Genomic DNA, 23,973 nt, shown 5'->3' with positions numbered 1-23,973 from the left:
TGCTCTAGAGAGAGGTCAGAGCTTCTCCCAGGTTTCTCTCCCTTGTCCTCCCCACAGATGCTCCAGCGGGCAGGACTGATAGAAGGATGGCCACCACAGGGACAGGAAGGCAGGAGGCCAAGACTATCCCCTGAAACCACCACCAGGTGGCCAAAGAGTTTATTTTATTATTACAGCAGAAAACGAATGGCCCTTTTCTTGCATGACAAGATTTCTCCTGTGGTCTCACCACTTGTGCTGCTGTCTCCGTATTCTCAGTTCAGAGAACACATCTTCCTGGTGCAGGTCTCCTGCTCCTCCAGAGCTGTAAAAGTTTTCTGTCCTCAGACCGCATACTTTCAAGGGACTCACTGCAGGTGGCTGCAAAAATGACAGAAGTTATCTTGATAACCTCAGGAGCTCTCCCCAGCTCTGTTTCTAGATTGTGGGTTTTAGAAGGCATCAAAGTCCGCTGTTACTCCTGAGTTTTCAGATCACCCTCACCATTTTCTTGCGCTTCAGTTTTAAGAAGCCCCATGCCCCAGTCGTGTGTACTGTTACAGCTTGAGGAACCCAGGGTGGCAGTAACAAAAATGTTGATTTATATCTCGCTGGTGTATAAGCCTGTAGCATCTATACCAATAAGCATATTAAGACCAGTGCGACAGAAACTGCTTCATTCAGCATATGACTGCAGTCCCCTTCCACATCCTAGTTTATAACACACAGTAATTCACTCAAATGTTCAAATTTGTTTCAGAAAAGCTTCCAGTGCTCGGGCAGTGGCAGCAGAGAGACAAGGGAGGGACACATTTTTTCTAGCAGTTCTTTAACATCTGTTGTCAGCATTAAGTGAGGCTGCCAACAGCACAGCAATGCAGGTGTCCTGTGCAGGCCATTTCTCTGATTTAAACAGTGCAGCCTGTTTAAATGTATGCACAAGCATCCGTGCCACGTTGAACCTCAGGGCCCACAAAAGCTAACCATGATGAGCCAGACTGCACCCCTTTACACACGTGGGTATCCTCTCACTAAGTTACTGCTGAAAGGAGCAGGCTGAACCGCAGGGCTGGGGTACCACCCCACTGCCAAGAGGAACAAACTTTGGCTTTGTGTTTGTTTAGTCAATAGGAACGACCTTGCGGCATTAGCGATCTGACTATTTATGCCAACATCAGAGAAACAATGCTGAAAAAAATCTTTTGCCTAACAGCTGTTGTAGAAATCCTGTCAAATTTTGCAATCCTGCCTTGTGCTTTTCTTAGCCAGGACAATAGGAAATCTGCCGCCAGCAGCTGATAGGTGATTTTCACGTCTTCCTTTACAGCTGATGGTTAATTGCTGCTAGCACATGGGCACCTTTGTAACATCAGGGCAAGAGACTCTCCGTCCTCCTCAAGGCCAATTGCATGTTGGGGGGCTTAGAGAGTGAGTTGCCACAAACCACAGTGGGAGTTCAGTTTATCCCAGGATTTATGGGGGTCACCAGGCAGGAATATGAAGTATACAAGAAAAACATACACCTAGCTTTTGCCTCCTTGCACGAAGGGCCTTGGTGGGGTTCCCACATATAACTTGACTGAGTCCTAAGAAAAAAGGAAAAAAGAAAACATTTTACTCCAGCATTTAACAAATGGTGCTGTCTTTGAAATCAAACAACATCATTTCCCATAGACAGGAAGATGCAATATTTCATGGCGTAGGTTCACAGTGTCAGTTGGCATGGCCTGACATTTCTGCTAAGATGCAGTTTCTCTGTTTCTACCAGAATCTGTCTCCTCCTGCTCCTGCCCTGCCCCCTCCACTGTGCTGGTGCAAACATTTGTGTGGCCACATGGTGAGTCAGATCAGGGAACAGATCAAGATTAAAACTAAATGTGCTTTTTGGGTTTTTTTGTGTGTTTGTTTTTCTGGGTTATTTTTTAGCTGGATCCCACTCAGAATTAGGTTCCCCATGTGCCTATGCAGATGCTCTTGCCAAAACAAGAAACAAGGCAGTGGGCAGGAAGAAGCAGTGAACATTGGGTGAAACTATCTCTATCAGTAGAGCTAGCTACCTAAAAGTGCACGTGAAATTATGGCCTCATTCCCTAGCAAGCTGTACTCGTTTTCCACATTTCTGAATGCGCACTCAGCTGTTCACACTGCATTGCTTCATCTAGTTCATCATCCTGACTCCTACCTAGAGCAAGGAAGTGAGGTGGGACTGGCATCTGAGAGAAGCAGCCCACAATGCTGGGAAAACAAACACCACCTTCCTATCTAACCTGCACTCTACAGGCCGGTGGAGTTGCACCATCAAGGTCTTTTGAGGAGCCAGGGAAGGATGTCTTGGGAAGTGTCAAATATTGTACCAGAAGTGAACTCCTGTTCCATCTAGCTGTCTCCAGGAGCTGCTAACTTGGCAGTACTGGGTGGCCAGGGCAGGAAGGGCAGTGGTACACCTGTGTTTTGGACTAGCCTGTAGAGCAGGTATGTGAAGTCAAGGAACTGACTCCTCTTGCTGAGGGACCCAGCCCTGGAAACCCAAAAGAAAGTGCTCATTGACAGCAGCGATGCTGCTGCAGTGTGAGACTGCACTACACATGGTTTGAGGACGTGATTCAACAGGGAGTGTATGTGTATCACTGTGCCTTTCTAGAGGACTACCTTGGAGCACATTCCTATGACTGAAGAAGATGTGCCCAGGTGTGACGTAAGTGAGCCCCAGCTAGGCTGACGTGTAATTTAAAGCACTGCGCAGGACAGCTTTTGATGAGGTGTGAAAGGCACCTTCAGTAAGGGAGCACCATTGCAGTATGGGGCTGACAAGAGGGACAGCCGCACATAATGCATGGGGCTGAGGGGCTGAGGAGGGGGAAGCCCAGATGACTTGCACCTTCTGGTGCAGGGGGAAATAAAGGAAGGCCCACGGAGAAGCAGGTGAGTCCCATGGAAGAAAATATGTGCTGAATCTGATCTAGCAGCAGCATGGGTGGGTAGTATTCAAAGCACACAGGTTTTCATCAGCAATAAAAACATTTAGGAGAATGTGGAGGTGTGGGAAAGAAGAGGATTAAAAAACATACATTACCATGTGTCAAATCACTAGAGTCATCTTCTGTGAACAGCTCATCAGAAACAGCGGGATCTGGAAGAGGACAGTCACTGTACAAGAGACAGGCATTGCTAGATCTCCCTGCATTAGCAGACCACTGTGCAGTTCCAGGTCTGGAAGCTGTTGGGGGTCTTGGGCTGCATCCAGACTGCCTTGCTATTGCCCAAAGATATGGATCTAAGAGAGAGGTTTCACTAGTGTAAGCACAGTCATGCAACGCTAACCACACCATCACCTTACGCTGCCAATACAGCGACTGCTGCTGCACACTTGGAGCTGTAGGGGACAGAAAAACATGTTATTGCAGCTACAAGAAACATGCTGGAATGGGTCAAATCTGGAGACAGAGGGCTTCCCGGTGCTGCACGCAGTCCCCCGTAGCTGTCCTCTGCAGATGGCAGAACGTGGGGACCCCCAACTAAAGCAAAGTCCCTTTCCACCCTCCTCCTGCTCCTGGACTCCAGAGACGGGCTGCTGGCTGAGTCTGGGGTCAGGAACCACTCTGTGCTCGCCACCCACCTCCAACCACCTCATGGGTGAGCCTGGATGTGTCCAGGGCTCTGCAACTTCCCCTGCCTGCATGCCTAGAGTAAGAGTAAGCTGCCTCTCATTTGCTGCCCACCTGCCTGTGAGAGAACCACTGCAGGCTTGCCACAGGCACGGTCCAAACCCCCATTCTCAAAATATATTGCTTAAATGCCCAGGCACAATGCAGATGGTGATGGCCACCTTACCAGAGCTATTAGTCAATGGGGACAAACCATATATCAGTAGTTACAGAAATCTGGGAATGGCAGCGATCGATTTTCCCAGTGCTGCCTCAGAGACAGATACTTCTCTACCACAGAAAGAAAGGTGAAAACTGAGTTTTGGTAATGCTACAGGGCAGGGTGGATTATACAAAAGCTAGTGAAGGCAGACAGAGCCTTGTCCTCTTACCTGCCCAACCGTCAGCTGTCCTGAGAGCACAGCACAGCCGTGAGAGCAGCATGTGCAGTCAACAACCCACAGGAGAGCAAATTTCATTTTGGTGCCTAGATGATTAGTGTGCTTTGTAAAGTGCTGAGCATCTACCAGCTCCACAGTGGAGCAATCAGCTCTGTAATAATATGGCCATTTCCTTAAGAGCTGAGTGTTAGGGAACTTTAAAATACCTTGGCCATAGTTATTAATACAGACCCATGAAATACACATTGCATGAAAAGTACCCAAGTCAACATTGCGATAGGAAAGAAAAAAATACAGGGATGTCTGAACCTGACCATATGAACTCATAAGTTTAGAGCTGAAGGCAAGAATGTAAGTCTGGTTACACTAGGAAACAATACAAATTTACTATTTTGTGCTCTGTCCCTACTGTTTCTGTCAGCTCACTTTGTTAACTAGTTTTCTGAACCATAGCTGATGTTGCCAAAGCAGGATCACTGAGGGATCAGATTTTAATGGATTTTTTCCCCACCATAACTACTATTACAACTAATGATTTGGACCCACAGGGATTAAATAAATGACAAACATATGTACTTATTCCAAAACAAACTAAATTTTTAATGGAGTACAGTTGGCAGGCAAACCACAAGTGGGGGGGTTGGGAAGCCAACTGCATTGCCCACACTAATGGGAAGCAACAGCAGCAGTTATAGGAAATACTTTGTAATATTTAATGGTACGTGGTAAAGTGCATGTAGCATGATATGTAAAAGCATGGACATCTGAACTATAACCATGGCTACAGGCAAGGGGACAACAGATTTATTTTCAAACCATTTACTCTCTACTAATGAATGTAATGGACTTAATCATAGAGGCAAAGAAAATGGAACAGATCTCTTACAAGACCATGCAATCTTAGTTGCTAGGATGTTGCTACCATTGAGGGGTGGTGACCAAATTGCCTTTCCTATTATTAAATTGGAGTAGGAAATCCTGCTACATCCATGCTACATGGGGATTGACTGCTACCACGGAAAAGGCTGTGAACACCTGTTGTTGAAACATTCCCTTCCAAACTTTTCTTCTTCCCATCATGCAGAATGAATGCTAAGTACAGACTCCCAGCTACTGCTTGGATTTGCTCTAGAAGTCATCTGCATTTTTCTGATCTTGATGACCAGCTTAGGACAGCTTTCATTTAAATCTGCACAGTGCTGAATTCCAGCTTCCTCACTTTCCAAGTGAAGAAGGCAATGTCCTTCATCCCTTCGCTATAATTAAATGTCAGCTTTGAAGAGGCCATCTTGCTCTTCATCTTTCTTTTTCACACATCATGACCTGAAAAATGAACCCTGATAGGAAACTTGACATACCTAACCATGAAATGTCTCCAGCTAAACCACCTTCCTTGATGGATTCCTTGATGATTAGCCAATCCTCATGCATCTTCTTGGAAGGAAGGAGAGCAGTTTGCCTTGCTGGTATTTCATCCAAATACTCCAAGTGGGGAATGAGTTTTTTTACTTCAGCTCTGTAATTATAATCTGGTTCCTGGAGAAATTGAGAAAGTGGTCACTTGAACAGTTTATTTAACAGACTGTGGACTTCCACCAGCAGCACAGCAGTGTTCAATTTGTATGACTGCTGTATAACTTGAAATGCCTTCTACGAGGCAAACCTATTCACCTCATTGAACAGAAATAAATACAGTCAGGAGTTTCAATTTCACTGTGCTTTCTCCTCACATTATTTCTACTTGAATTGATTGTGAACATGTCCTGAGCAGTGCAAACACATGCCCCCTGCGCAAAGGCTCCTTTGCTGTTTACCCACTGATGACTTTGGCATTTGTCTTTGTTATATTCTGATAAGGTACAAAAGTGCAGAAGGCCACTGATGCCCGTGGAAAGCCTGGGCACCCTCAACATTCAGCCAGCCTCTCTCCCTGCTTTTGTGATTCCCTGGTTGCTGCATCAATAGTCAGGTGACAGGAAGACTTGAAAATGTTATGAGTGTTGCTACACCTGTTGATGGAAAAAGAAAGAGCATTTCCATGGACTGTGTTTTTAGGCACACCCATAAACCAGCTACAGCGAATGAACTGCACTGATTTTCTGTGGCGGTCTTCAGGGGTTCAGTGTGTGATTTTATACACTGTTAGAAGCGATGGCTTACTTCAAACTACATTTTCTTCTGCAAGAGGTCGCATGCCAACAGCAGGTGCATAGAAGGCTAAAATGGGCTGCACTTAGGTTTCTTTTCTGTGTGCTGGAAAAACAATGTGATTGCTCCCAATGCACATGGACTCAGTGTGACAGCCATGGGGGAAAGCATGGGTGCAGCCCCCTTCTGCGTGGGTGGGTGGAGCTGACATGTTAGGAAATGATTCATGAGCACATGCCAATGCCTGGGGACCTCTGAGCAGCAAGGCCAATCCAGAGCAGTTACAACTGTGCTCAGAGCACACTGCGAATTGGGCTGGTTTAGTGGATTCCAGTGGTAGAAAGACACCTTCACGTGGCACCTTCGTCTTTGGGAAAACTTAGCAATACCTCAGGGCTCACTGGGTTGTGCTGCTTTGCAATGGGAATATTTTTGGTTAAAATAGTCTCAGATTACAAAAGGTGGCAAATGCTGCTGGCAATCTCTTCTACTTAAAGAAAGTATAAAGCAAGAATTTACTGCTAGTGGCAGAATATGAATGGACAGCTACCTGCAGATAAATGTTACGCTTTCCAAGACATTGCATGCAATATTAGAAAACCCCACAAAGCCAAGTCCTCATTCAACACGGAGTTATCACAAACTGAAAGCTTTCTGTGGGACCTGGCTGTCTATATGCTCCCTCCCTCCGCACGATGCAGCACTGAGGCTGGCAGAGGGAACTCACCAAATGAAGCGTGTGTTTGTTGTTGTTAAGAGGCAGACACTAAATTTCTCTAACTAAGCCTTTAATCTTAATTTAGAAAATGAGTCAACCGATTGCCATGCTACCCTGTACCACATGTACTCTCAACACTGCCTGGGCTACAGCCAATTTCCAGCCATGTCCTGTTGGAGAGAAGCATCGTGTTACGCTTATGTTACATTACTGCAACAGAGGCTGCAGAATTTATCATCAGGTTGTTGCTCTTGGTTTAGATAACAGGGGAAGATGAGCTCATCTGAAAATCAAATTACAGAGAGCAAACAGGCTGTCTGAAGAAAGAGCAGTAAATTTTGCTGGACCATTCTGTAGATTACAAGTAAATAGATAGGAGAGCTTTTACAGAGCTGTAGCAAGGACCAGACTACAAGAAGGAGCTTGAAGAAATAGAGCTGGCCATCTAGGGCACACCAAAGTAAGCCCACATCTGTTCTTTTCTATATTTCAGGTGGCTTTTCTATACTCTGAAGAAATGCAAACATCACTTGAAACCAAGAAAGCGACAAAGCCCATGGAGAAGCTCTCGGCAGCCGAGGGCAGGGCTGGCTTTGTAACCACCCCAGGGCTTAGCAGCTTCCCAACATGGAGACCAGGTGGGAGACTACAGTGAACTTACAGTCTGCCTCTGTTACAGTTCAGTGTAAAACATACCACCGTGCAGACTCCTTCAACAAATTCTGGCTGGCATTTGAATGCAACTACTTGCACAGGAGTAGAGACAGCCATTCAGCATGGAGAAGAGCAGCAGGGCACACCATCACATACCTACTCCTCCTCTTTGAACTCCTGTTACATGCAAACACGCAGCAGCATCCCAAGGACTGATTTCCTCAGCTAAACAAACCAAGGACAATCTGACATTTCTCCATTACAAGTACATTTAAGAACTGAAGATGCCAAGTGAAAACTACGTGCTCCGAAAACACCACTTTCGTTGAGCAGGAGCGACAAGGGAGTAGAAACAGACTTTCTATGCTGTTAGGATACACTGCACCATTTTCATGGTAGGAAGCTATGATAAGGAAGTGTCAGAAGTTGTATTTGTCTCTGTGGGAGTAAACAGAGTAAGTAGGCATGCTTTGTCCATCAGAAGCAGGCAGGGCTTCCTTACTGTAGGAATATGTTTTCTTCCTCACATGATTTCATCTTCTGTAGGGGAGAAATGTTGATAGAGAAATCATTTTGGTTACAAATAGTTACAGGTCTGGTCTCTGAAGTATACTTCTACCAGTTCAAAACAGAAAGGCAAGTGTATAACGTTTTCTTTTGGATTCCGGAGAGGAAAATTATGATAGCTAAAGCGCTACCTTCTGTGGCTGCCTTTACTGAGGGATGTGACCAAGCCAACAATTACATCTGAAAAATGCTAATAACTCATGTATCTAAAAAGTGCAAAGATTTAAAATACATGCATGTCTACTACACGATTGAGTTTTAGTGATAGCACCTCAGTTTTCAAGTCTAAATCCAGGACGAATATCAACCCCAAACTTTTATGCAAATTAATGGCATGGGCGTGATCACTTTGAAATGCACAGCAAAGCTATGGAACATGGCACAGTGGAGTCCCAGCACCAGCTCCTGCTCTGCTTTCTAACCCCTGTGTTAGCAGCTCTTTACAGTGCCACTGGGGATTGTGCCATCCTTAGTGAGTGCTGCACATTACGTACCTAGGTGTGTGTGCACAGGCTTGTGACCTTCCAAAAGACTTGGATGACAATATATAGTGCGCTGGCCTTAAACTGTCATCTGATGACATGAGTTAGACATTATGTGACCAAAATGAGGAACAGTCTTATTTGACCAAGTTTTTTAAACTCTGATTTTCCTCCAGTTACCTTCTCAGTACATGCCAAGATGCTTGTTTTTATATCCCAACAATGCCTTTTTTTGAAGCAGGGGAAAGTGAAAGAGAGTAATACAGCTCTGAGACTGTTCATGTAGAATTAGATCTCCCTTACTTTTCTTGTTGAGTGCCCTGAAACCCAAAGCAGATCACGTATTACTGTGTTTTCATCTTTGTGACACAGAGGATCTCATGCCCTCAACAAAATACCTCTGCAAAAATGATTTTATCATTTCAGTACGTAAGAGGTGAATCACTGTATTTTATATCTTCAGCTTTTGCTGAAGGTCTTTTTGGTCATTTGATTTTAACCTTTCAGGGAAAAGGACAACAAGCAGTTCCTACAATACAGCTTTTCCTAGTTATCTCAAGCATCATTTTTCTGAGGGTTCAACTTGTGAGGGTGGTGGTACTGGAACACTTGCTGGTGGACTGGAGAGCCTCCAAAAGAACTGCAAAAGCCCAAAGACAGATATCTAATTGAGACATTGCAATTGGCACATCTTGTAAGAAAAATATTGGCTACTTTCTAACCCGCTGCAAGATCCCCACAGGCTAGAAGGATCCATACAGCTGGGGTCCATGCTCTCCTTAGTTTTCTTTTAAGATGCCTGTTTGCACTGCAAGCTGGGAAACAACAGAACAGCTGTATGGATCAGAACAGCTGATTTCTAGTTTAATCCCATCCCCACAGGTAAGAAGGAACACATTGCTAGGGAACAGGCCTGAGTCTTTACTAGCACTTCTTGTATTTCATTTGTGGTCGTCTTGGAGACAATACCCACAAGAGGACAAAATCAACAGAAATGAAAGATGGGAAATGCATGCCATGTCATCACGCAGAATGATACAATAGGAAGATGCAGAAACGTTTCTCATTTCCAACTCAAACTAAAAAAGGACGGCCAAAAATTAACACTATGTGCAAACCAAACCCTCACCTCTGCAGATTCTGCATTTGGCTTCAGACAAATAAGGTTGCCCTCCACTGTCAGGCGGCTCAGCTTGCAACAAAGTCCCAGGTACTGCATCTGGTTGATGTCCTCAATATTGTTCCCTTCCAGGTCCAAAACCTCAAGGTCATCCAACCAGGTCAGCTGGCTCAGGTCCGAGATGTTGTTATAGGCTATGTAGAGTTCCTCAGCAGAAGTAAACATGAAAACCACAGGATTGTACAACTAACACTCAAGTTTTGCAAAATGTTTTCTAATATTTGAAATATTACATGGTACAGCATGAAATTAGCATGGAAGTGAACATTTTTCAAGTGTGGCTGTTGTTGCCTTAAATAGCTAGGGCTAATACGACAATGAACTCTATGCTGCATTAGGCATCTTCAGGATCAGACCTGAATGTTACTCCTCATTAAAAAAAAATACTGCAGTGTCTTTTAAACTAACACAAGCAATTCAAGGCATCCAAACAAAGTCCTTTAGAAAAAAAAAGGGTGAGAAGAGAATAAAGGCTACAAGTAAAGAGTATCAACTGAAGATAGTTTTGAGATCGTCATTTGGCAGGACACATCTACACTTACTTTTAGAGAGCTGCAGGAAGAGATCCCATCTAAATCTGAGAGCCCACAGCAAGCCATCCATAGGACATGGAGGTGGGACAACGTGGTTCCAAGATCCCTTATAAAAGAAACAATTTAAGCTCTATTTAAATGGATGAAGGAACTCAAGACTTGCTTTCTTTTCCCCAAGACTAGGCCACTGCTACTTCCTTCAAATCTCGCATTGTTTACAAAAAATGTCACTAAAAATGTTCAACTTCAAAGGTGGAGAATAAAATTATACCCCTTTCTACCTCTGTCTTTCACAGACATCTTTATTCTTGTATGACAACATGTCACCCCAGTTCAGTTTGGTTAAGATTCACCCAAGAGCTACATCCTGGTAATTCTGTCATAAATCGCAGGTAATTGCTAAGAATTAAGTGAGGTTTGCTTATGCTGGCATCATTTGCTCTACACACATAACCCAAATTAACATATCTGAGCTGATTGCACAGTCATCTCACTCCGTCCTCTTATGGAGTTACCTTTCTTCTGATTTTGCAGTTGAAAGGAATAGCACTCTTGCCAAATAACATTTTTTGAATCAGCAGAAAATTATAATCTTTTCCATCCTATTTTTCCACCCTTTAGGTCTAGCAAAATATAAATAAGGGATCATTTATATAAATTCCAAACTTTATGGTCCTAACCCAGAAAAGCACATACTGACCTGCTTAACTCCATACATGTGCAACGTCCCACTGACGCTGCAACAGTGCACAATACAAAGATAATGCAAAATGCAAAAATGGTGGCAAATCAAATTGGGGGCTTAACCACCTTTCATCTTTGGTAACATTAAGTTGCATAAAGCCACTGCTCAAACATAAACAAAATACAACACTTTATCAAATCCCAAACCAACCAAAACCTCAGAATTCTCTACTGTAGCTGTGATATCAGACTACCTGAATAATGAAAAACTAAACAGCAGGGAACTAAATACGAGGACAGTTGATCAGAGGAGGTAGAGACAAGCATGGAGTTCACAGAATCACAGCAATGGTTGAGGTTGGAAGGGACACCTGGAGGTCATCTTGTCCAACCCCCATGCTCAAGCAGGGCCAGTTGCCCAGGACCACATCCAGACAGCTAAAATTGTTCTTAAATAGAGATTCTTGGACTTCAAAATTGCGGATTAGCTATCTTTTATAGTATCCATTTTTATAATATACATTATAATAAATAATATAGACTTTAATGCACTGTCTAGGGAAAATTGCAGAAGATAAAAGAATATGGTCAAGGGGTCCCTTCTGATCTTGAAATAAGGGTAATATAGTTCCCGTAATCATGTCTTCTCTTTATGGACCATGGGGAAAAAGAGTAGTTTTACATTGCCCTCTGAGAACCTCTTGCAGCTTTGATGCAGCTTTGCAGCAAAACCCCCTACAGTCAGATTGCCTGCTTCAGGGATACTGCACAGCCAGCCAGTCCAAGAGGCCAGGAAGGAATGCTTTTACAAGTGGGGATAGATGTATTTTTGTCTGTGTTTTTTGTTCTTTCTTTCTCCACCATCTGAACTCTTGGGAAAGGCCACGTCAGGAGAAAGGAGACTGCATAAGGCTGAATAAAAGGATGGATGCATAGAAAAATATCCCCAGATGCCTCTCGCCTGTGATTTGCCAAATACAGGGCTGAATAGGAGCTTCTAGGGTGAAACCAGGGATTTTTGCCCCTCTGCATTCTGGGGCATGGTTTGTCCACAGGCATCATTCAGGCCTATCTCACTTCATCCATCCTCTACCACTGCAGGGGCCCCAGGCATGGGGTATCTCTGATCATCCCTTCCCTGGATGCTGCAGATTTAAGTAAGCTCACGATGGATGTGCCATGCAGTGTGTTTACGTAACATTTTATAGCCTTCGAAGTACAAACAGTGCAGCTGATCTAATGGCCAGAACAAAGCAAATAAGAAAAATCTCAGTCACATGACACATCTCTTTCTGTCTAAGGCTACTCCTCCTTACAGGAGAAAACCCTCAACTGACATAAACCACAACTCCACTGAATTTTGTGCATCTAGGCAGCTTGCCTGTAGCGACACAGGATGTCGCCGTCTAGTACAGAGACACAAGGATAAAGCAAGCCATGCACACACAGGAACTCCCTTCGTGTACGAACAATACGGTTCCTTCTGTGAACTTGCTGCAAACTCACTTTACCTCGTTCCTTAGCTATCAGGGCAATCAGGAACACTTACCATGGTGTCACTGTACCTGTGACCAGATAAGCCCATAAAAAGATGGAATTTTGTCAGATTTCTTTCCAACTACTCATTCAGATTTGCCTGACCTGAAGGCTTGTAATGTCCCTGTATGTCATCACATCCCCAGCCTTGCAGAAGATCTTCCATGACTGTTTACGTTGTGCATATTTTATAAACAAAACAAACACTGGTTCTAAGGCTTCCTTAAGGAACAGATGCCTCTCAAAGTAATATTTGCAGAAATTTATTACTAGATTTGCAACCTGTGTGCCTATAATAAGAAAGAAATTAAATTAAATTACAAAAGCAGAACCTACCATCAACCAAGGCCAACACATCCATAAACACAAATATGGCATTAGGAGTAATGCGAAGGAATTACATTGCTCATTTCATGACCCACTTCAAGCACTGATGAGTTTTTCAAATTTCAGGCTAATTTTGGTGCAGAATTTTCTTTTCTGTAAACCACTGAACATCCATAAAGGAAAGCGGTCACTCTCATTTTTGTATCGTTGAAACAAGTGCTTCTGATAGACGGTGTGTTTATTAGGCCAGCAAAACTGAAGACAATCCTAGCCTGATTACTTTACATATGGTATGGTAAGGTATGATTAATGAATTTTATTTTTATTTTGTCTTGTACTTCCTAACTGAAGGTCTTTTGCTACAGAAGGAGCTTTTGGTAATATGCTTGTTCCTAATGTTTCTCTGTCAATATAAAGGATGCCAAAACAAAGCAATGGATTAATTCCCAAGCAGTTTTTACACAAGGCCCAGAGAAGAAACAGCTATCCCCTCTACTGCTAAAACCTTGATCACTTCATGGATTTTGAAGAAGCAGTCCCCTGCTCCTACTCGGAGGTCAAGGGTCCCAGAGTTAAATCATATTTCCTTCTGTGCGTTACAGTTTTCAGTTCCAGTGCCGGCTATGGCTAAACCCAGTGCGCACAAATGGGCTCAGTCCCTACTCACACCGTCTGCTAAAAGTCACACACAGCACGTATTCACTATGAATTATCAGCTAACGAGTCTTCAAGCATTCTTCTGCTGCAGTCACCATCGGAAGACACTAATTTAAATGACTTCTAAAACCTACTTACCTTACTCTTCACAATTTAGGCTGCCAAGTGTATAGTCTCAAATCCATTCCAGTTTCACGGGTTGCAGCTCTGACTCTCTTGCAGCTAACTTTGGCACAAGTCAAGAGTAGCATGTTTAAGGTTAATACTAATCAAAGTTGATCAGTATTAGTATTCCAGACAAAGGAATTAGGTTGTATATCCCATGTCTTGGGTACTTGCAAAAGGCAGAACTGCTGCGTGTTTGCAATGCAACCCAGCGTTTGATAACAGTGCCTCATTATTCAAAAATGCTTATACAGACACCACAGAAAAGAAAAAAAACATGGAAGCTAATGGGAACTGGTTTCTTATGAGGCTACAGTTGGCTATCCCAAGCTCACGTTTAACCCATGAAGCAAGATACTAAGGAAGCACGAACTTTGTTGCACTAAGCGTTTGGTATCACTTGGCCCGCTTTCGCTCTCTGTTTCAGGAAAGGGAGCTAGCAAGCAGAGGTATCTTCCCCCCCTGCCCCTCCACAAGAGCACTCCAGCTCTTATGGAGAGCAAATGACTGCTGTCCCTCCTTCCCTGCTACTGTAGACAGGCAGCAGTGAGGAGAAGAGACAAAATTACTTTTTCCTCCACCCAGGCCCGACCGCAGAACTCCGCTGCAAGTTAAAGCCAGGAACAGTTCCCCCTTGCTGACTCTGGGGTCATGCTAGCTGCTGGGGGAGCCTAAAGTTCTGGGTCATGCAATAACAGTTTGGCCCTGCAGATCTTTACTCCTGCATCTGTAACACGTCATCTCCAGTCAGAGATGTTATCACAGTGAAGTACATCTGCAAATATTTTATTCAGTAACTAACAAACTAATCTTTTGGAAGCTGGGTGAATCATGCTGCAGCATCAGAGAAAACTCCCGCATTAATTACTACACAGATAATTGCCCCAGAGAGCACAGCTGCTGTAAGGTGAAATGGCAATGTAACTCCAAGTAAGCTGCTCCCGACAACCGCATGCACCCGCATTTCTGAAAATACTTCTGAAATATTCTGGCTCGTGGGAAGAGAACTTAAGAACTTGCAAGAGATGGGAGTGCCTACTCTGGGACCAGCTCTACCGTATCTGGCACGTCCACCTTGGAGGGGGTCAGAGCAAAGCAAGGAGTTGTGTGAGTGTGCATGACCACTGTGTGCATGCAAGTGTGCACACAGGTATGTTTTAATTTAAGTGCAGAGGATCAGATCAGCCCAAATTGCATCTCGTGACTTTTTAACAAGAAACAGAATTAATGAGAATCTGCACTCTGATAATAATTTACCAGCATAAATTATTTTAATATAACAATATACTCTTAATAACGGTTTACCAGGGTAGTAAGAGAGAAAATCCACTATAATTATACATGTAGTGTAACAAAACACCCCCCCCCAAAATAATCATTGACTGAGACTAAAATTAATGAGACACGTCAGACAGCAGAACCCTCCTGTACCAGGCATGATATAAACATATAGAAAATGAGAGCACCTATTCCAAAAATAGGGTAGAGAATATGACTGAGAAGTTTGACAGCTGAAATAGGAAAAAGATGAGACATTGTACAAAGCTGGTGGCAGTTGGTCATATGACGCAGCACAGGAGCACCCCAGTGGTGTGCAAACAACAAAGAGCATATAGAAAGAACCAGACGACACTATAGAGGAAATGGAGCTCCCATTAATATACACAACGGATAATTCAATTCCAGTGGACAAGTGTCCTGTCCCGAGTGACGTGGAAGCCGGGAACTTTACAGAAAGGGCAAGGAATTAATAGGCAAAGCAATTATATATCCTGCTCACTTCTGCTACGGTTCATACAGGTCAGGTTTGAACCAGAGACAAAGCACGGGGTGGGAATGCGTACATCATATCTTTGGTTGTGATAAACAGAGGATTACAGCCTCTGAGGTTGCCAAACGAGTGTCCTCCAGAGTAATTACTCCCCATGCACACCCCTACGCACTTGCTTGCAGAACTTGCACTGAATACTAGATCACGTTTTCAGTATTCAAAAGTGCCAAGAAACCAACATAGAACCCCCCCAGTTTCACCTTGAACCCACAAACTTGCATTTATAATTGATTTAAAAAAAATAATATTAATAAACTGAAGGGTTTGAAACCTGGGTTCCAACTATCTCCAGATACTGCTGCAGGGATGGGAACCCCTCAAACAGCTCTGTGTGTCTGTGAGGGTCTTGGCAACACCTTCTCCCCCTTGTGCATAACCATTTTGGATTTTTTCCCATGAAATTTGATGCTCCCATCTTGTCATCGCTTGCTCAGTCTGGGGGGAGAGCACAGGGGCAAGGAACAGTTTGGCTTACAACACCTAATAACAAGTTTGAGAAATAATGTGTTCTTCCATTAATCCAACATCCTTGTTCTTCAGGGATTGATTCACTCCAGCCAAAATTTTACTGGACGCAGACCAGACCTAGAGAGCCAAATCCTGCTCTTGGTTTCACCACAATAAATCCTGAATAGCTCCACTGAGCTCAAGCTACCCAGTAAACACTTATAACAGCACAATTCTGAACACATTCATCAGCTTGCAAACTGGAAGCTGGTTTCGAATCATTCACCTAGAAATAAAACACTAACTCCACCGAACCTGCAAACAGGATCTCAAAGCACACATGCATCTGTTGGATAAATCTTCAGTAGCAATACATCTAAAATAGCCATTGATGTGGATATTATTTATTTTTAAAGGTCTCTCTGAAAATGAATGCACTGGTAATCAGAGAGATTTAGATATTAAAAGAGTGACCAAACCACAGCCTTACAAAATAAAGGAAAAAAAAAAAAATCTCATCTCTAACCTACAGAAATCAAGTTGAATTTATCAAGCTGCACTGTGATAACACTGATCCAGTCCATATGTCAGCACACAATGGTTTGGTTGTACAGACAATTCTGACATCAGAAGCAAAAACTTTTAAAGCCTGAATGTTCTTTAAATCCGTAACATATGTTCTATTAGGAAGCTTACATAATAGTTTCATTGTACTCTCAAATAGCTGTAAAGTATTCAAAATTGTAAAACTGATTGTATGCATGTGTTGCTCATACTTGATCAAATCCACGACACAGTGCCCAACTCTGCAAGCAGTGCTGAGGCCACGTCCTTATGTCCTCGCAGTGTCCTTTCGCAGTCGAACAAATGTTATATGAATGTGAAGACCTGGCTTGCTTTGCAGTATTGAAGCCTTGGTTGGTTTTGTACTTACTCTTCCAAATTCAAGTAGTAATATGCTGAAAACCATCAGGTTGGGTCTCCTGTGTCTTGCACCTCACACAGCCATGGCATGCAGGTTGCCTTCAGCATCTTATGCTCCCTTGCACAAGTGTGAACCACTGCCCAAGGTGTAAGATAACAAGGATCATGCCCCATCTTTTGCTGCCAGAAGCCCACTTTTAGGCTGAAATGCCATGGAAATGTAGCACCTAATATTCTGGCCTCATTCTTCCTTCTGAACTGTGCAGCTTTTTCACAGTAAGGGTTCCTAACCCTGTTGAGACATGTTGTTGGAGACTTCAAAAACTAAGCAAAAAGAGACTTTGCTAGGCAATTCTCAACTCATAAGCTTAAACACATCAGAAGGCGGCAAGAGTGTTTTAGGGTGAACAGAAAGCATCCACCTACCAAAGGTCTTTCTAAATAACAACCGCATCTATGAAATTCTGTTTTCATAACTCCCTTTTACATGCAAATGAAGAATTTATATATGAATGAAAAGTTATTGTTGCCAAAGGTCTTTGCAGTAGGGTGTCTCTGTTGACCCATCTTTTTGAGGCAACCTTCACATGAATAAGAAGCTGTTTTCCAAATGGGCTGCAGTGCTGATGCCACTGGCAATATTTCTCTCAACAAAAGGATTTCACTATTTCATTCCAGGGTTGGGGTTTTTTTTTGTTTGGTTGGTTGCTTTTGTTTGAAGTTTCAAGTTTGGAAAGGGGCAAAGGTCTGGCATATTGCTTTTTTTACCTGTGGATCTCTGCCACACTCTTCACTGACAGCAAAATGGATCTCTGGGGAGGAAATGCAACTCCTCCAGTGCTGCACAAGGGGTAAATCAGGGAGAGCATTCAGGGTTTCACATTTTGTCCAGCCCGCGACTCTGCCTTCTCAGCTTTGTCATGCCAAAGTGAGAGCCAGCTGCTGCAGCTTTTGTGGGCTTGCTAAAGAGAACTGCAATTATCAAGGAGCCACGTGCTTTTGGCCAGCACTTTCTCTAAAGCAAAAGACTGAAAGCAAGGACAGGAGACTACCTGGCTACAGCAGTCAAAACCATGAACCATTCAAGGCAGTTTGGTTGTTGTCCAGGGCTGGAACCAGAGACCACGCCAGTGGCCCTGGTAGAGTACTTGAGCTCTGCTGTGGACACATTTGTTACCAATGCTTCAACCAGAGACACCACATAAAAATCCTTGTTCCACTACTAACACCAGTGCCAAACCTCCCCCTGCCTTCAGCAGGGCCAACATCTCCCCCTCTGGTGCTGGCAGGTGAGGATGGCATCTGGAGACAGAAGATGACAACAGAGGAAGAAGCCAACCCCAACAAGATACATCTCTGGGCCATTCCTGACTTACAACATTTTCACTCATCATTGCTGCTTCTCATTGCCTCATTGAACTCACTGTAGCAACCGCAATATTACACTAAGTGCTATGCTACTTGCAAGCACTTTATTTTCCATGTCAGATTATACCTCATTTAAACCAAAAGTGCTTTGCTGAGACCAAGAGGAGAGAGGTATTTGTAAATGAAACTGAGTGCTGATACACATGCTTCTGTAACTAGTCATAATTGTGCTTAAGTTAACCCAGACGCTTACTTCTGTTAAAGTTAATATACATGAAATGCAGCTTTAGTTTCAAGTGCTCTCATTTTTAGTTACTGTCAAAAAAACCTAGAGCAGAATAATGGGCTTGATCAACATTGATGTACTCAGAGTCAGGAACAGCAATTCCCTAACACACGAATACACAGCGTGCGTGGGAAGGATAATGTAATTTTGTGTTAATTTCCTTTTGATCATTAAAACTGCTTGTCAGCTTAGTTACTGGTAGTATTTTAACAATGAAAGATCAGTTGCTTTAACTCAGCTCCCACAATCTGAAAGGAATAGGGGTTGCCAAAGTGCACTTCTGTGGGCCAAGACCGGCCCTTGATCTTTTTTTTTTTCCTACCCTACTCCAGCTCCCACACTCTGCATGAAGCTGCACCCCAGAGATGCTGTCGAAACCCAACACGCCATGCTGCATCTCACTGGGTGCATTACATCTTCCACAAGAGCAAGTGAATTTTCAAATAGGATAAAGTTGAGACACACAGTAAATAAAACTCTCACACCCACGTATCCATTGCCCCTCCATTTAGCCCCAGAGCTACTGACAGTTTCTATAGTTTTGGCAATTGTTCATTCTCACTGTTGAAAGTTTACACATAGAAAAAATAAAGGATAATGAAACAGTGGTTACAGAATGAGTTAGTTACATTGAAGAAATGAATCCCACAGCGCTTTAAAATTTCCTGCATGAATAACTTTTAAATCTCCCACATGTTGTGTGCCTGTTTCATAGTATGTTCCAGGTCTGAGCTTTGACAGAGTAAGACAGATATATTGCAACTTTGATTTAATATAGATCTCATCCTTCAAAATCAACCCTTGAAACTTTTAATGCTGCAGGGTAAGCAGAAGGAATATTCTGTAAAAGACCCAAATCAGCTGACAGATTCAGTGGTGTTAAGACACACACCACAAAAAAAGCCGCCCAAACCCCTTTTTCTGAGCACCAGAAAAACTGGAATTTTAGATTAATTGACCACACAGAACTAAAGAATTGGATCAGGTGTGATTTGTTATTCAACTTTTGTCACGGTAATGGCTACAGAGTTTCCACTGGAAAAAAATACTTGACATACTACAAAAATGGGTTGATATGAAAACCTAGAAGGAAAATGTAATTTAAGGTGATTTAGTCTGAATGTTCAGTTGCAGGAATGCAGGTTCTTGAGATTCTTTAGATCTGGCATATTTGTATGACGCTAATGATTTTCTCCTGTGGCTGATGGTCATTTCTTCTTTGTACCTTTTCCTTCCTTTCTTCTTTTATCTGTGCATATAATCAGTAAGAAAACAGAAAAAATACAGAAGCTTGCAAGGAACAGATACAGGTACAACTTGGGCGTGTGAATGGCTGGCAAATGCCGTTGACTTCCTCCAAATTTCTCTTTTCTCTCAGCCTCTAATGTTGACCCCAGATTTGGCATGATAGACTTGTCTCCATATGCCCCAAGTCAAGACTTTTTCCTTAAACAATAGCTTCAAGGGAGACTTTCTCTGCTCGTACTGGCCTCCAGATGTTCTTTTACAACAAGCAAACGAGATGCAGAAGAGAAGCTTGGGGGACCTCAGAGCCCATCAACCTGACTACTGAGGCAGATGAGACCTTATAGATTTCCATACTGAGGGTGTTACTACAAGACAGAACCTCAGCATTTATTTCACAGTACACCAACAGACATCCCAAATCTGGTGCAGGTGTGCTAACTGGATGTATAGCAAATTCCACACCCCATCCTTGAGTTCTTTCAATCAAATTCCCACTCCAAGAGGATTTAGCAGTAGATGTTGTAATGTGTCCTCAGTCATGGAGATGAGCATTACAGCAGAAGTGCCAACCCTCACAAGGGCTCTCAGCTGCCAGAGATGCTGCTGATCAGCTCCACTGATCAATGGAGAGACTTCATCAAACGTGAGCAGACTAATTGTTCTAGCTCCCCAGCGCCCTCTCACCAACACAAGTCTCAAAAGGCCTGCATAAACAATTTCAGAGGAGCTCACACAAAATTCTCCCACCCATCTTGACCTAGCTTTGGATGCAATGGTAGTTACCACCCACAAGTAACAGTTCCTTTATAGACTAATTTGCAATGGTTCCTTTGCAGGAATAACTAATTGCAATGGTTCCTTTACAGACTACCAACAAGCTCACCAAAATGGTACACAGTCTTTGTGCAAGAGAAATGCACACCGTGTAGACTTCCAACAAGCTCATGAGTTGGGATAAAACCCTTCATTGGCTATGATCTATATTGATCTTGAGAAAAGCAATTCTGTTAACTTGAGAGGCTAGCTGTTGGCTGTGACATAAGGGAAAATATTCCCCACAACAGCTGCAGAAGAGTTGTGTAACCCACTACCTGCCACATTATTCAAAAGTGGACACTCACACCATGAATTTCAGTGGCTCTCTGTATCTCTCCAGCGAAAATAAAGGTTTCCAAATTGACATACCTATCAATTTTTACATGAGCTAACTCAAATACATTGTACAAACAATCTGGTATCACTGTTAAGTACAGATGGTAGGAAATGAAATAACTATTTCACAAGACACAAATATATAGATATTCAGTTTTCTTTCAAACTGTTGAGACTAATGTTTCTTCTGCACCATTAAGTTAGCTTGGGAATGCAAAAAGGAAAAAACCTCTGTGAAGATGGCTATGAGTGGTATTTAATATTAACGAGTGTATAAGGTAGAGAGAGATGACTCCCTCTGATTATAATGTGAGTTTAAAAGTAAATACCAGTTAACCTAAACTATTTAATAAAAAATAATGAGATTCTTGAAAAAAAAACCCAATAATCCACTCAGAAAAACCTGCACTTTTACCTTAAAGTAGCAGGAAGAATCATTGCATATTGCAGATTAGAGCAAATACTCAAAATATACAGAATTTGCTTATTTACATAGATGAACCTTACAGAAAGTTGAGGTTTAACCCCAGCCGGCAACTAAGCATGACGCAGCCGCTCACTCACTCCCCTCCACCCAGTAGGATGGGGGAGAGAATCAGGAAAAAAAGTAGAAATTGTGGGTTGAGATAAAGACAGTTTAATAGGACAGAAAGGAAGAAAATAATAATGATGATAATAATAAAATGACAATAATAATAAAAGAATTGAAATATACAAAACAAGTGACGCACAATGCAATTGCTCACCACTCAACGACCAATGCCCAGTTAGTCCCTCAGCAGCAACACGTCCCCAGTCCAGGCCAACTCCCCCCAGTTTATATACTGGGCATGACGTCGCATGGTATGGAATATCCCTTTGGCCAGTTTGGGTCAGCTGCCCTGGCTGTGTCCCCTCCTAACTCCTTGTGCCCCTCCAGCCTTCTTGCTGGCTGGGCATGAGAAGCTGAAAAATCCTTGACTTTAGACTAAACATTACTTAGCAACAACTGAAAACATCAGTGTGTTATCAACATTATTCTCATACTAAATCTAAAACATAACACCATACCAGCTAATAGAAAGAAAATTAACTCCATCCCAGCCGAAACCAGGACAAAGGTCCTTTTGACAATGGTGGCTGTATTGTTTAAACACATAAGAGTGACAAAATAAGACTCATTATACAAATAAACAGATTTTCAAATATTTTTAAAATCTTCCAGTATGATTTAGCAACCATATTTTAATGTGTATCTTTTATAAATGATAAAATTTATGCTACTGATTCTTACTGTTTCCAGGGTCAAAATTTAACATGTGGCAATAAAACTTTTTTTTTCTTTAAGTTCCTATGGAACAAATGTTACTTTTTAAAACTGGATTTACCTTGGGATGCTGAGAGCAAGAACTTAAAAAAAAAAAAAGTATGTGGGACCTTAATAGGCATAATTATAATAATTATAAATAAGGGCAAGATAAACTAAACCACAATAAACAGGTAAACCAAACCTCTGCAAGTTCTTGCCTATGGTGAGATGAAGCAGTAGAAAGTGCAGTGGTAGGACTGTGAGGCTGATGAAGTTCAAACCAGGAGATGCCACAAACAGTCTTACAAACATGCAAACCTTCACAAAACTTCTGTTACCAAAAGTGGGTGATGGGTTTCATTACCAGACCTTTGTGTTCAGGTTCTCACCTCCATGAGAAGAACACACAGTGCAGCTTAAGGCAAAAGGTGAAGAATGTGCTCGCATTATACCTGCTGATGGAATCGCAAACTTCACCTCCTAAAACACAAAGGCATTTCTGTATTTATTTTTGCAGGTATTGATCTACGCCTGAGGGACCTGAAGCACCCTGTAAAGATCTCAGGATAGATGGGTAAAACTTTGCCAAACAGCAAATCAGAAACCAATCTAGAGAAGAAGAAGAAGTGTGCATGTATTTTAGGGGAAAAATAGCAACAGGTCCTTTGTGTGCAGTAATGAGTCCACAGAAAATAAGAACAACTAAATCAACTCCTGCATGGAGAATAATTTATAGAAATTAGATTATAAAAACTGATTGTACACTGAAATTCTATTTATTTCTTCATTGTTTATTCATATTGCTTGGCAGTTACCAACTGATGAATACAACCACATGGCTTAATTTCCCCTCCAATTTGACTCCCTCCCAGTTTTAAAATCAGCACTTACCTTGCATTCCAAGAACATAACTTCCCACTGAATACAATTATTTTCAATAAAAAAACCAAACAAGATGCAGACAAGCAACTTTCTTGTAGGAGAGAATCAAAACAACCTACAACCCATTAAACAAAAGCTAAGATTATTTTCCTACCTATTTCCATGAAGACAACTCTTCCACAGCTGGATAGCTCCACTGGCAATGAGCTAATTACTACTGCTTCCCAACCCAGTTCTTTGGGTTTTCTCAGACAATGATTATAACCATTCTTTCTCATCACTAAAATGAACATTTAGGTGTAAATTTTCATAAGTGATCCCTGACATTGGCAGCTGAAACAGAGCAGCTGCAAACCCTAATAGCCAGGCATGTAAGCACTTATTTGCTAGCAGAAATCAGCTAGTTATTACCAACATTTTTATTTATCGTATTACAGTTGCTATCCAGAGCATGTAAGTGAGATCATGATCTCATTAGGCAAAGCCTTGTACACAACTCATTCAAAAGACTGTGTCTGCCCTGGAGTAATACATAAAGTAAACAACTGAGATTGAAAATATGGCGAATTTCTACAGCTAACCCAGGATGCTGGAGAAACAACAGCTAACCCAGGAACTGAGTCATATTTTTGAAGTCCTGGTCCAGCAGCTCAGCCACAAAGCCTAGTCTTGCCACAGCCTAGTCTAGCCAAAGCATAGTCAGCCACAAAGCCTATAGTCATTGCCACTGCTATCTCCAGTTGGTTCAAAGAGTAAAGCTGCCCCTGTAATCCCAGAGACTGGAATCAGGTGAGCTTGTGGACCCCTAAAAGGTTCCTCATTCACTAAAAGCAATTGGTGCATCTTAAGTAATTACTACTTGTAAGCTAACA

General features: G+C 42.5%; 1 protein-coding gene across 1 annotated transcript in view; it reads right to left on the bottom strand.

Moving 5' to 3' along the window:
- Positions 1-23,973, bottom strand: part of LRRC56 (leucine rich repeat containing 56) — a 66,399-nt gene that overhangs the window by 5,706 nt on the left and 36,720 nt on the right. The window contains exons 6-11 of the mRNA XM_052811498.1: positions 10,316-10,412; positions 9,723-9,920; positions 5,383-5,560; positions 3,053-3,253; positions 1,501-1,565; positions 230-360 (exon numbers count right to left, since the gene is read on the bottom strand). Of these exons, the coding sequence (XP_052667458.1) occupies positions 230-360; positions 1,501-1,565; positions 3,053-3,253; positions 5,383-5,560; positions 9,723-9,920; positions 10,316-10,412 (870 nt within the window). The remainder of the gene's footprint in view (positions 1-229; positions 361-1,500; positions 1,566-3,052; positions 3,254-5,382; positions 5,561-9,722; positions 9,921-10,315; positions 10,413-23,973) is intronic.

Source organism: Harpia harpyja, chromosome 16 (assembly GCF_026419915.1).
Source record: "Harpia harpyja isolate bHarHar1 chromosome 16, bHarHar1 primary haplotype, whole genome shotgun sequence".
Lineage (NCBI taxonomy): Eukaryota > Metazoa > Chordata > Aves > Accipitriformes > Accipitridae > Harpia > Harpia harpyja.
This window is presented reverse-complemented; position numbering and strand designations above follow the sequence as displayed.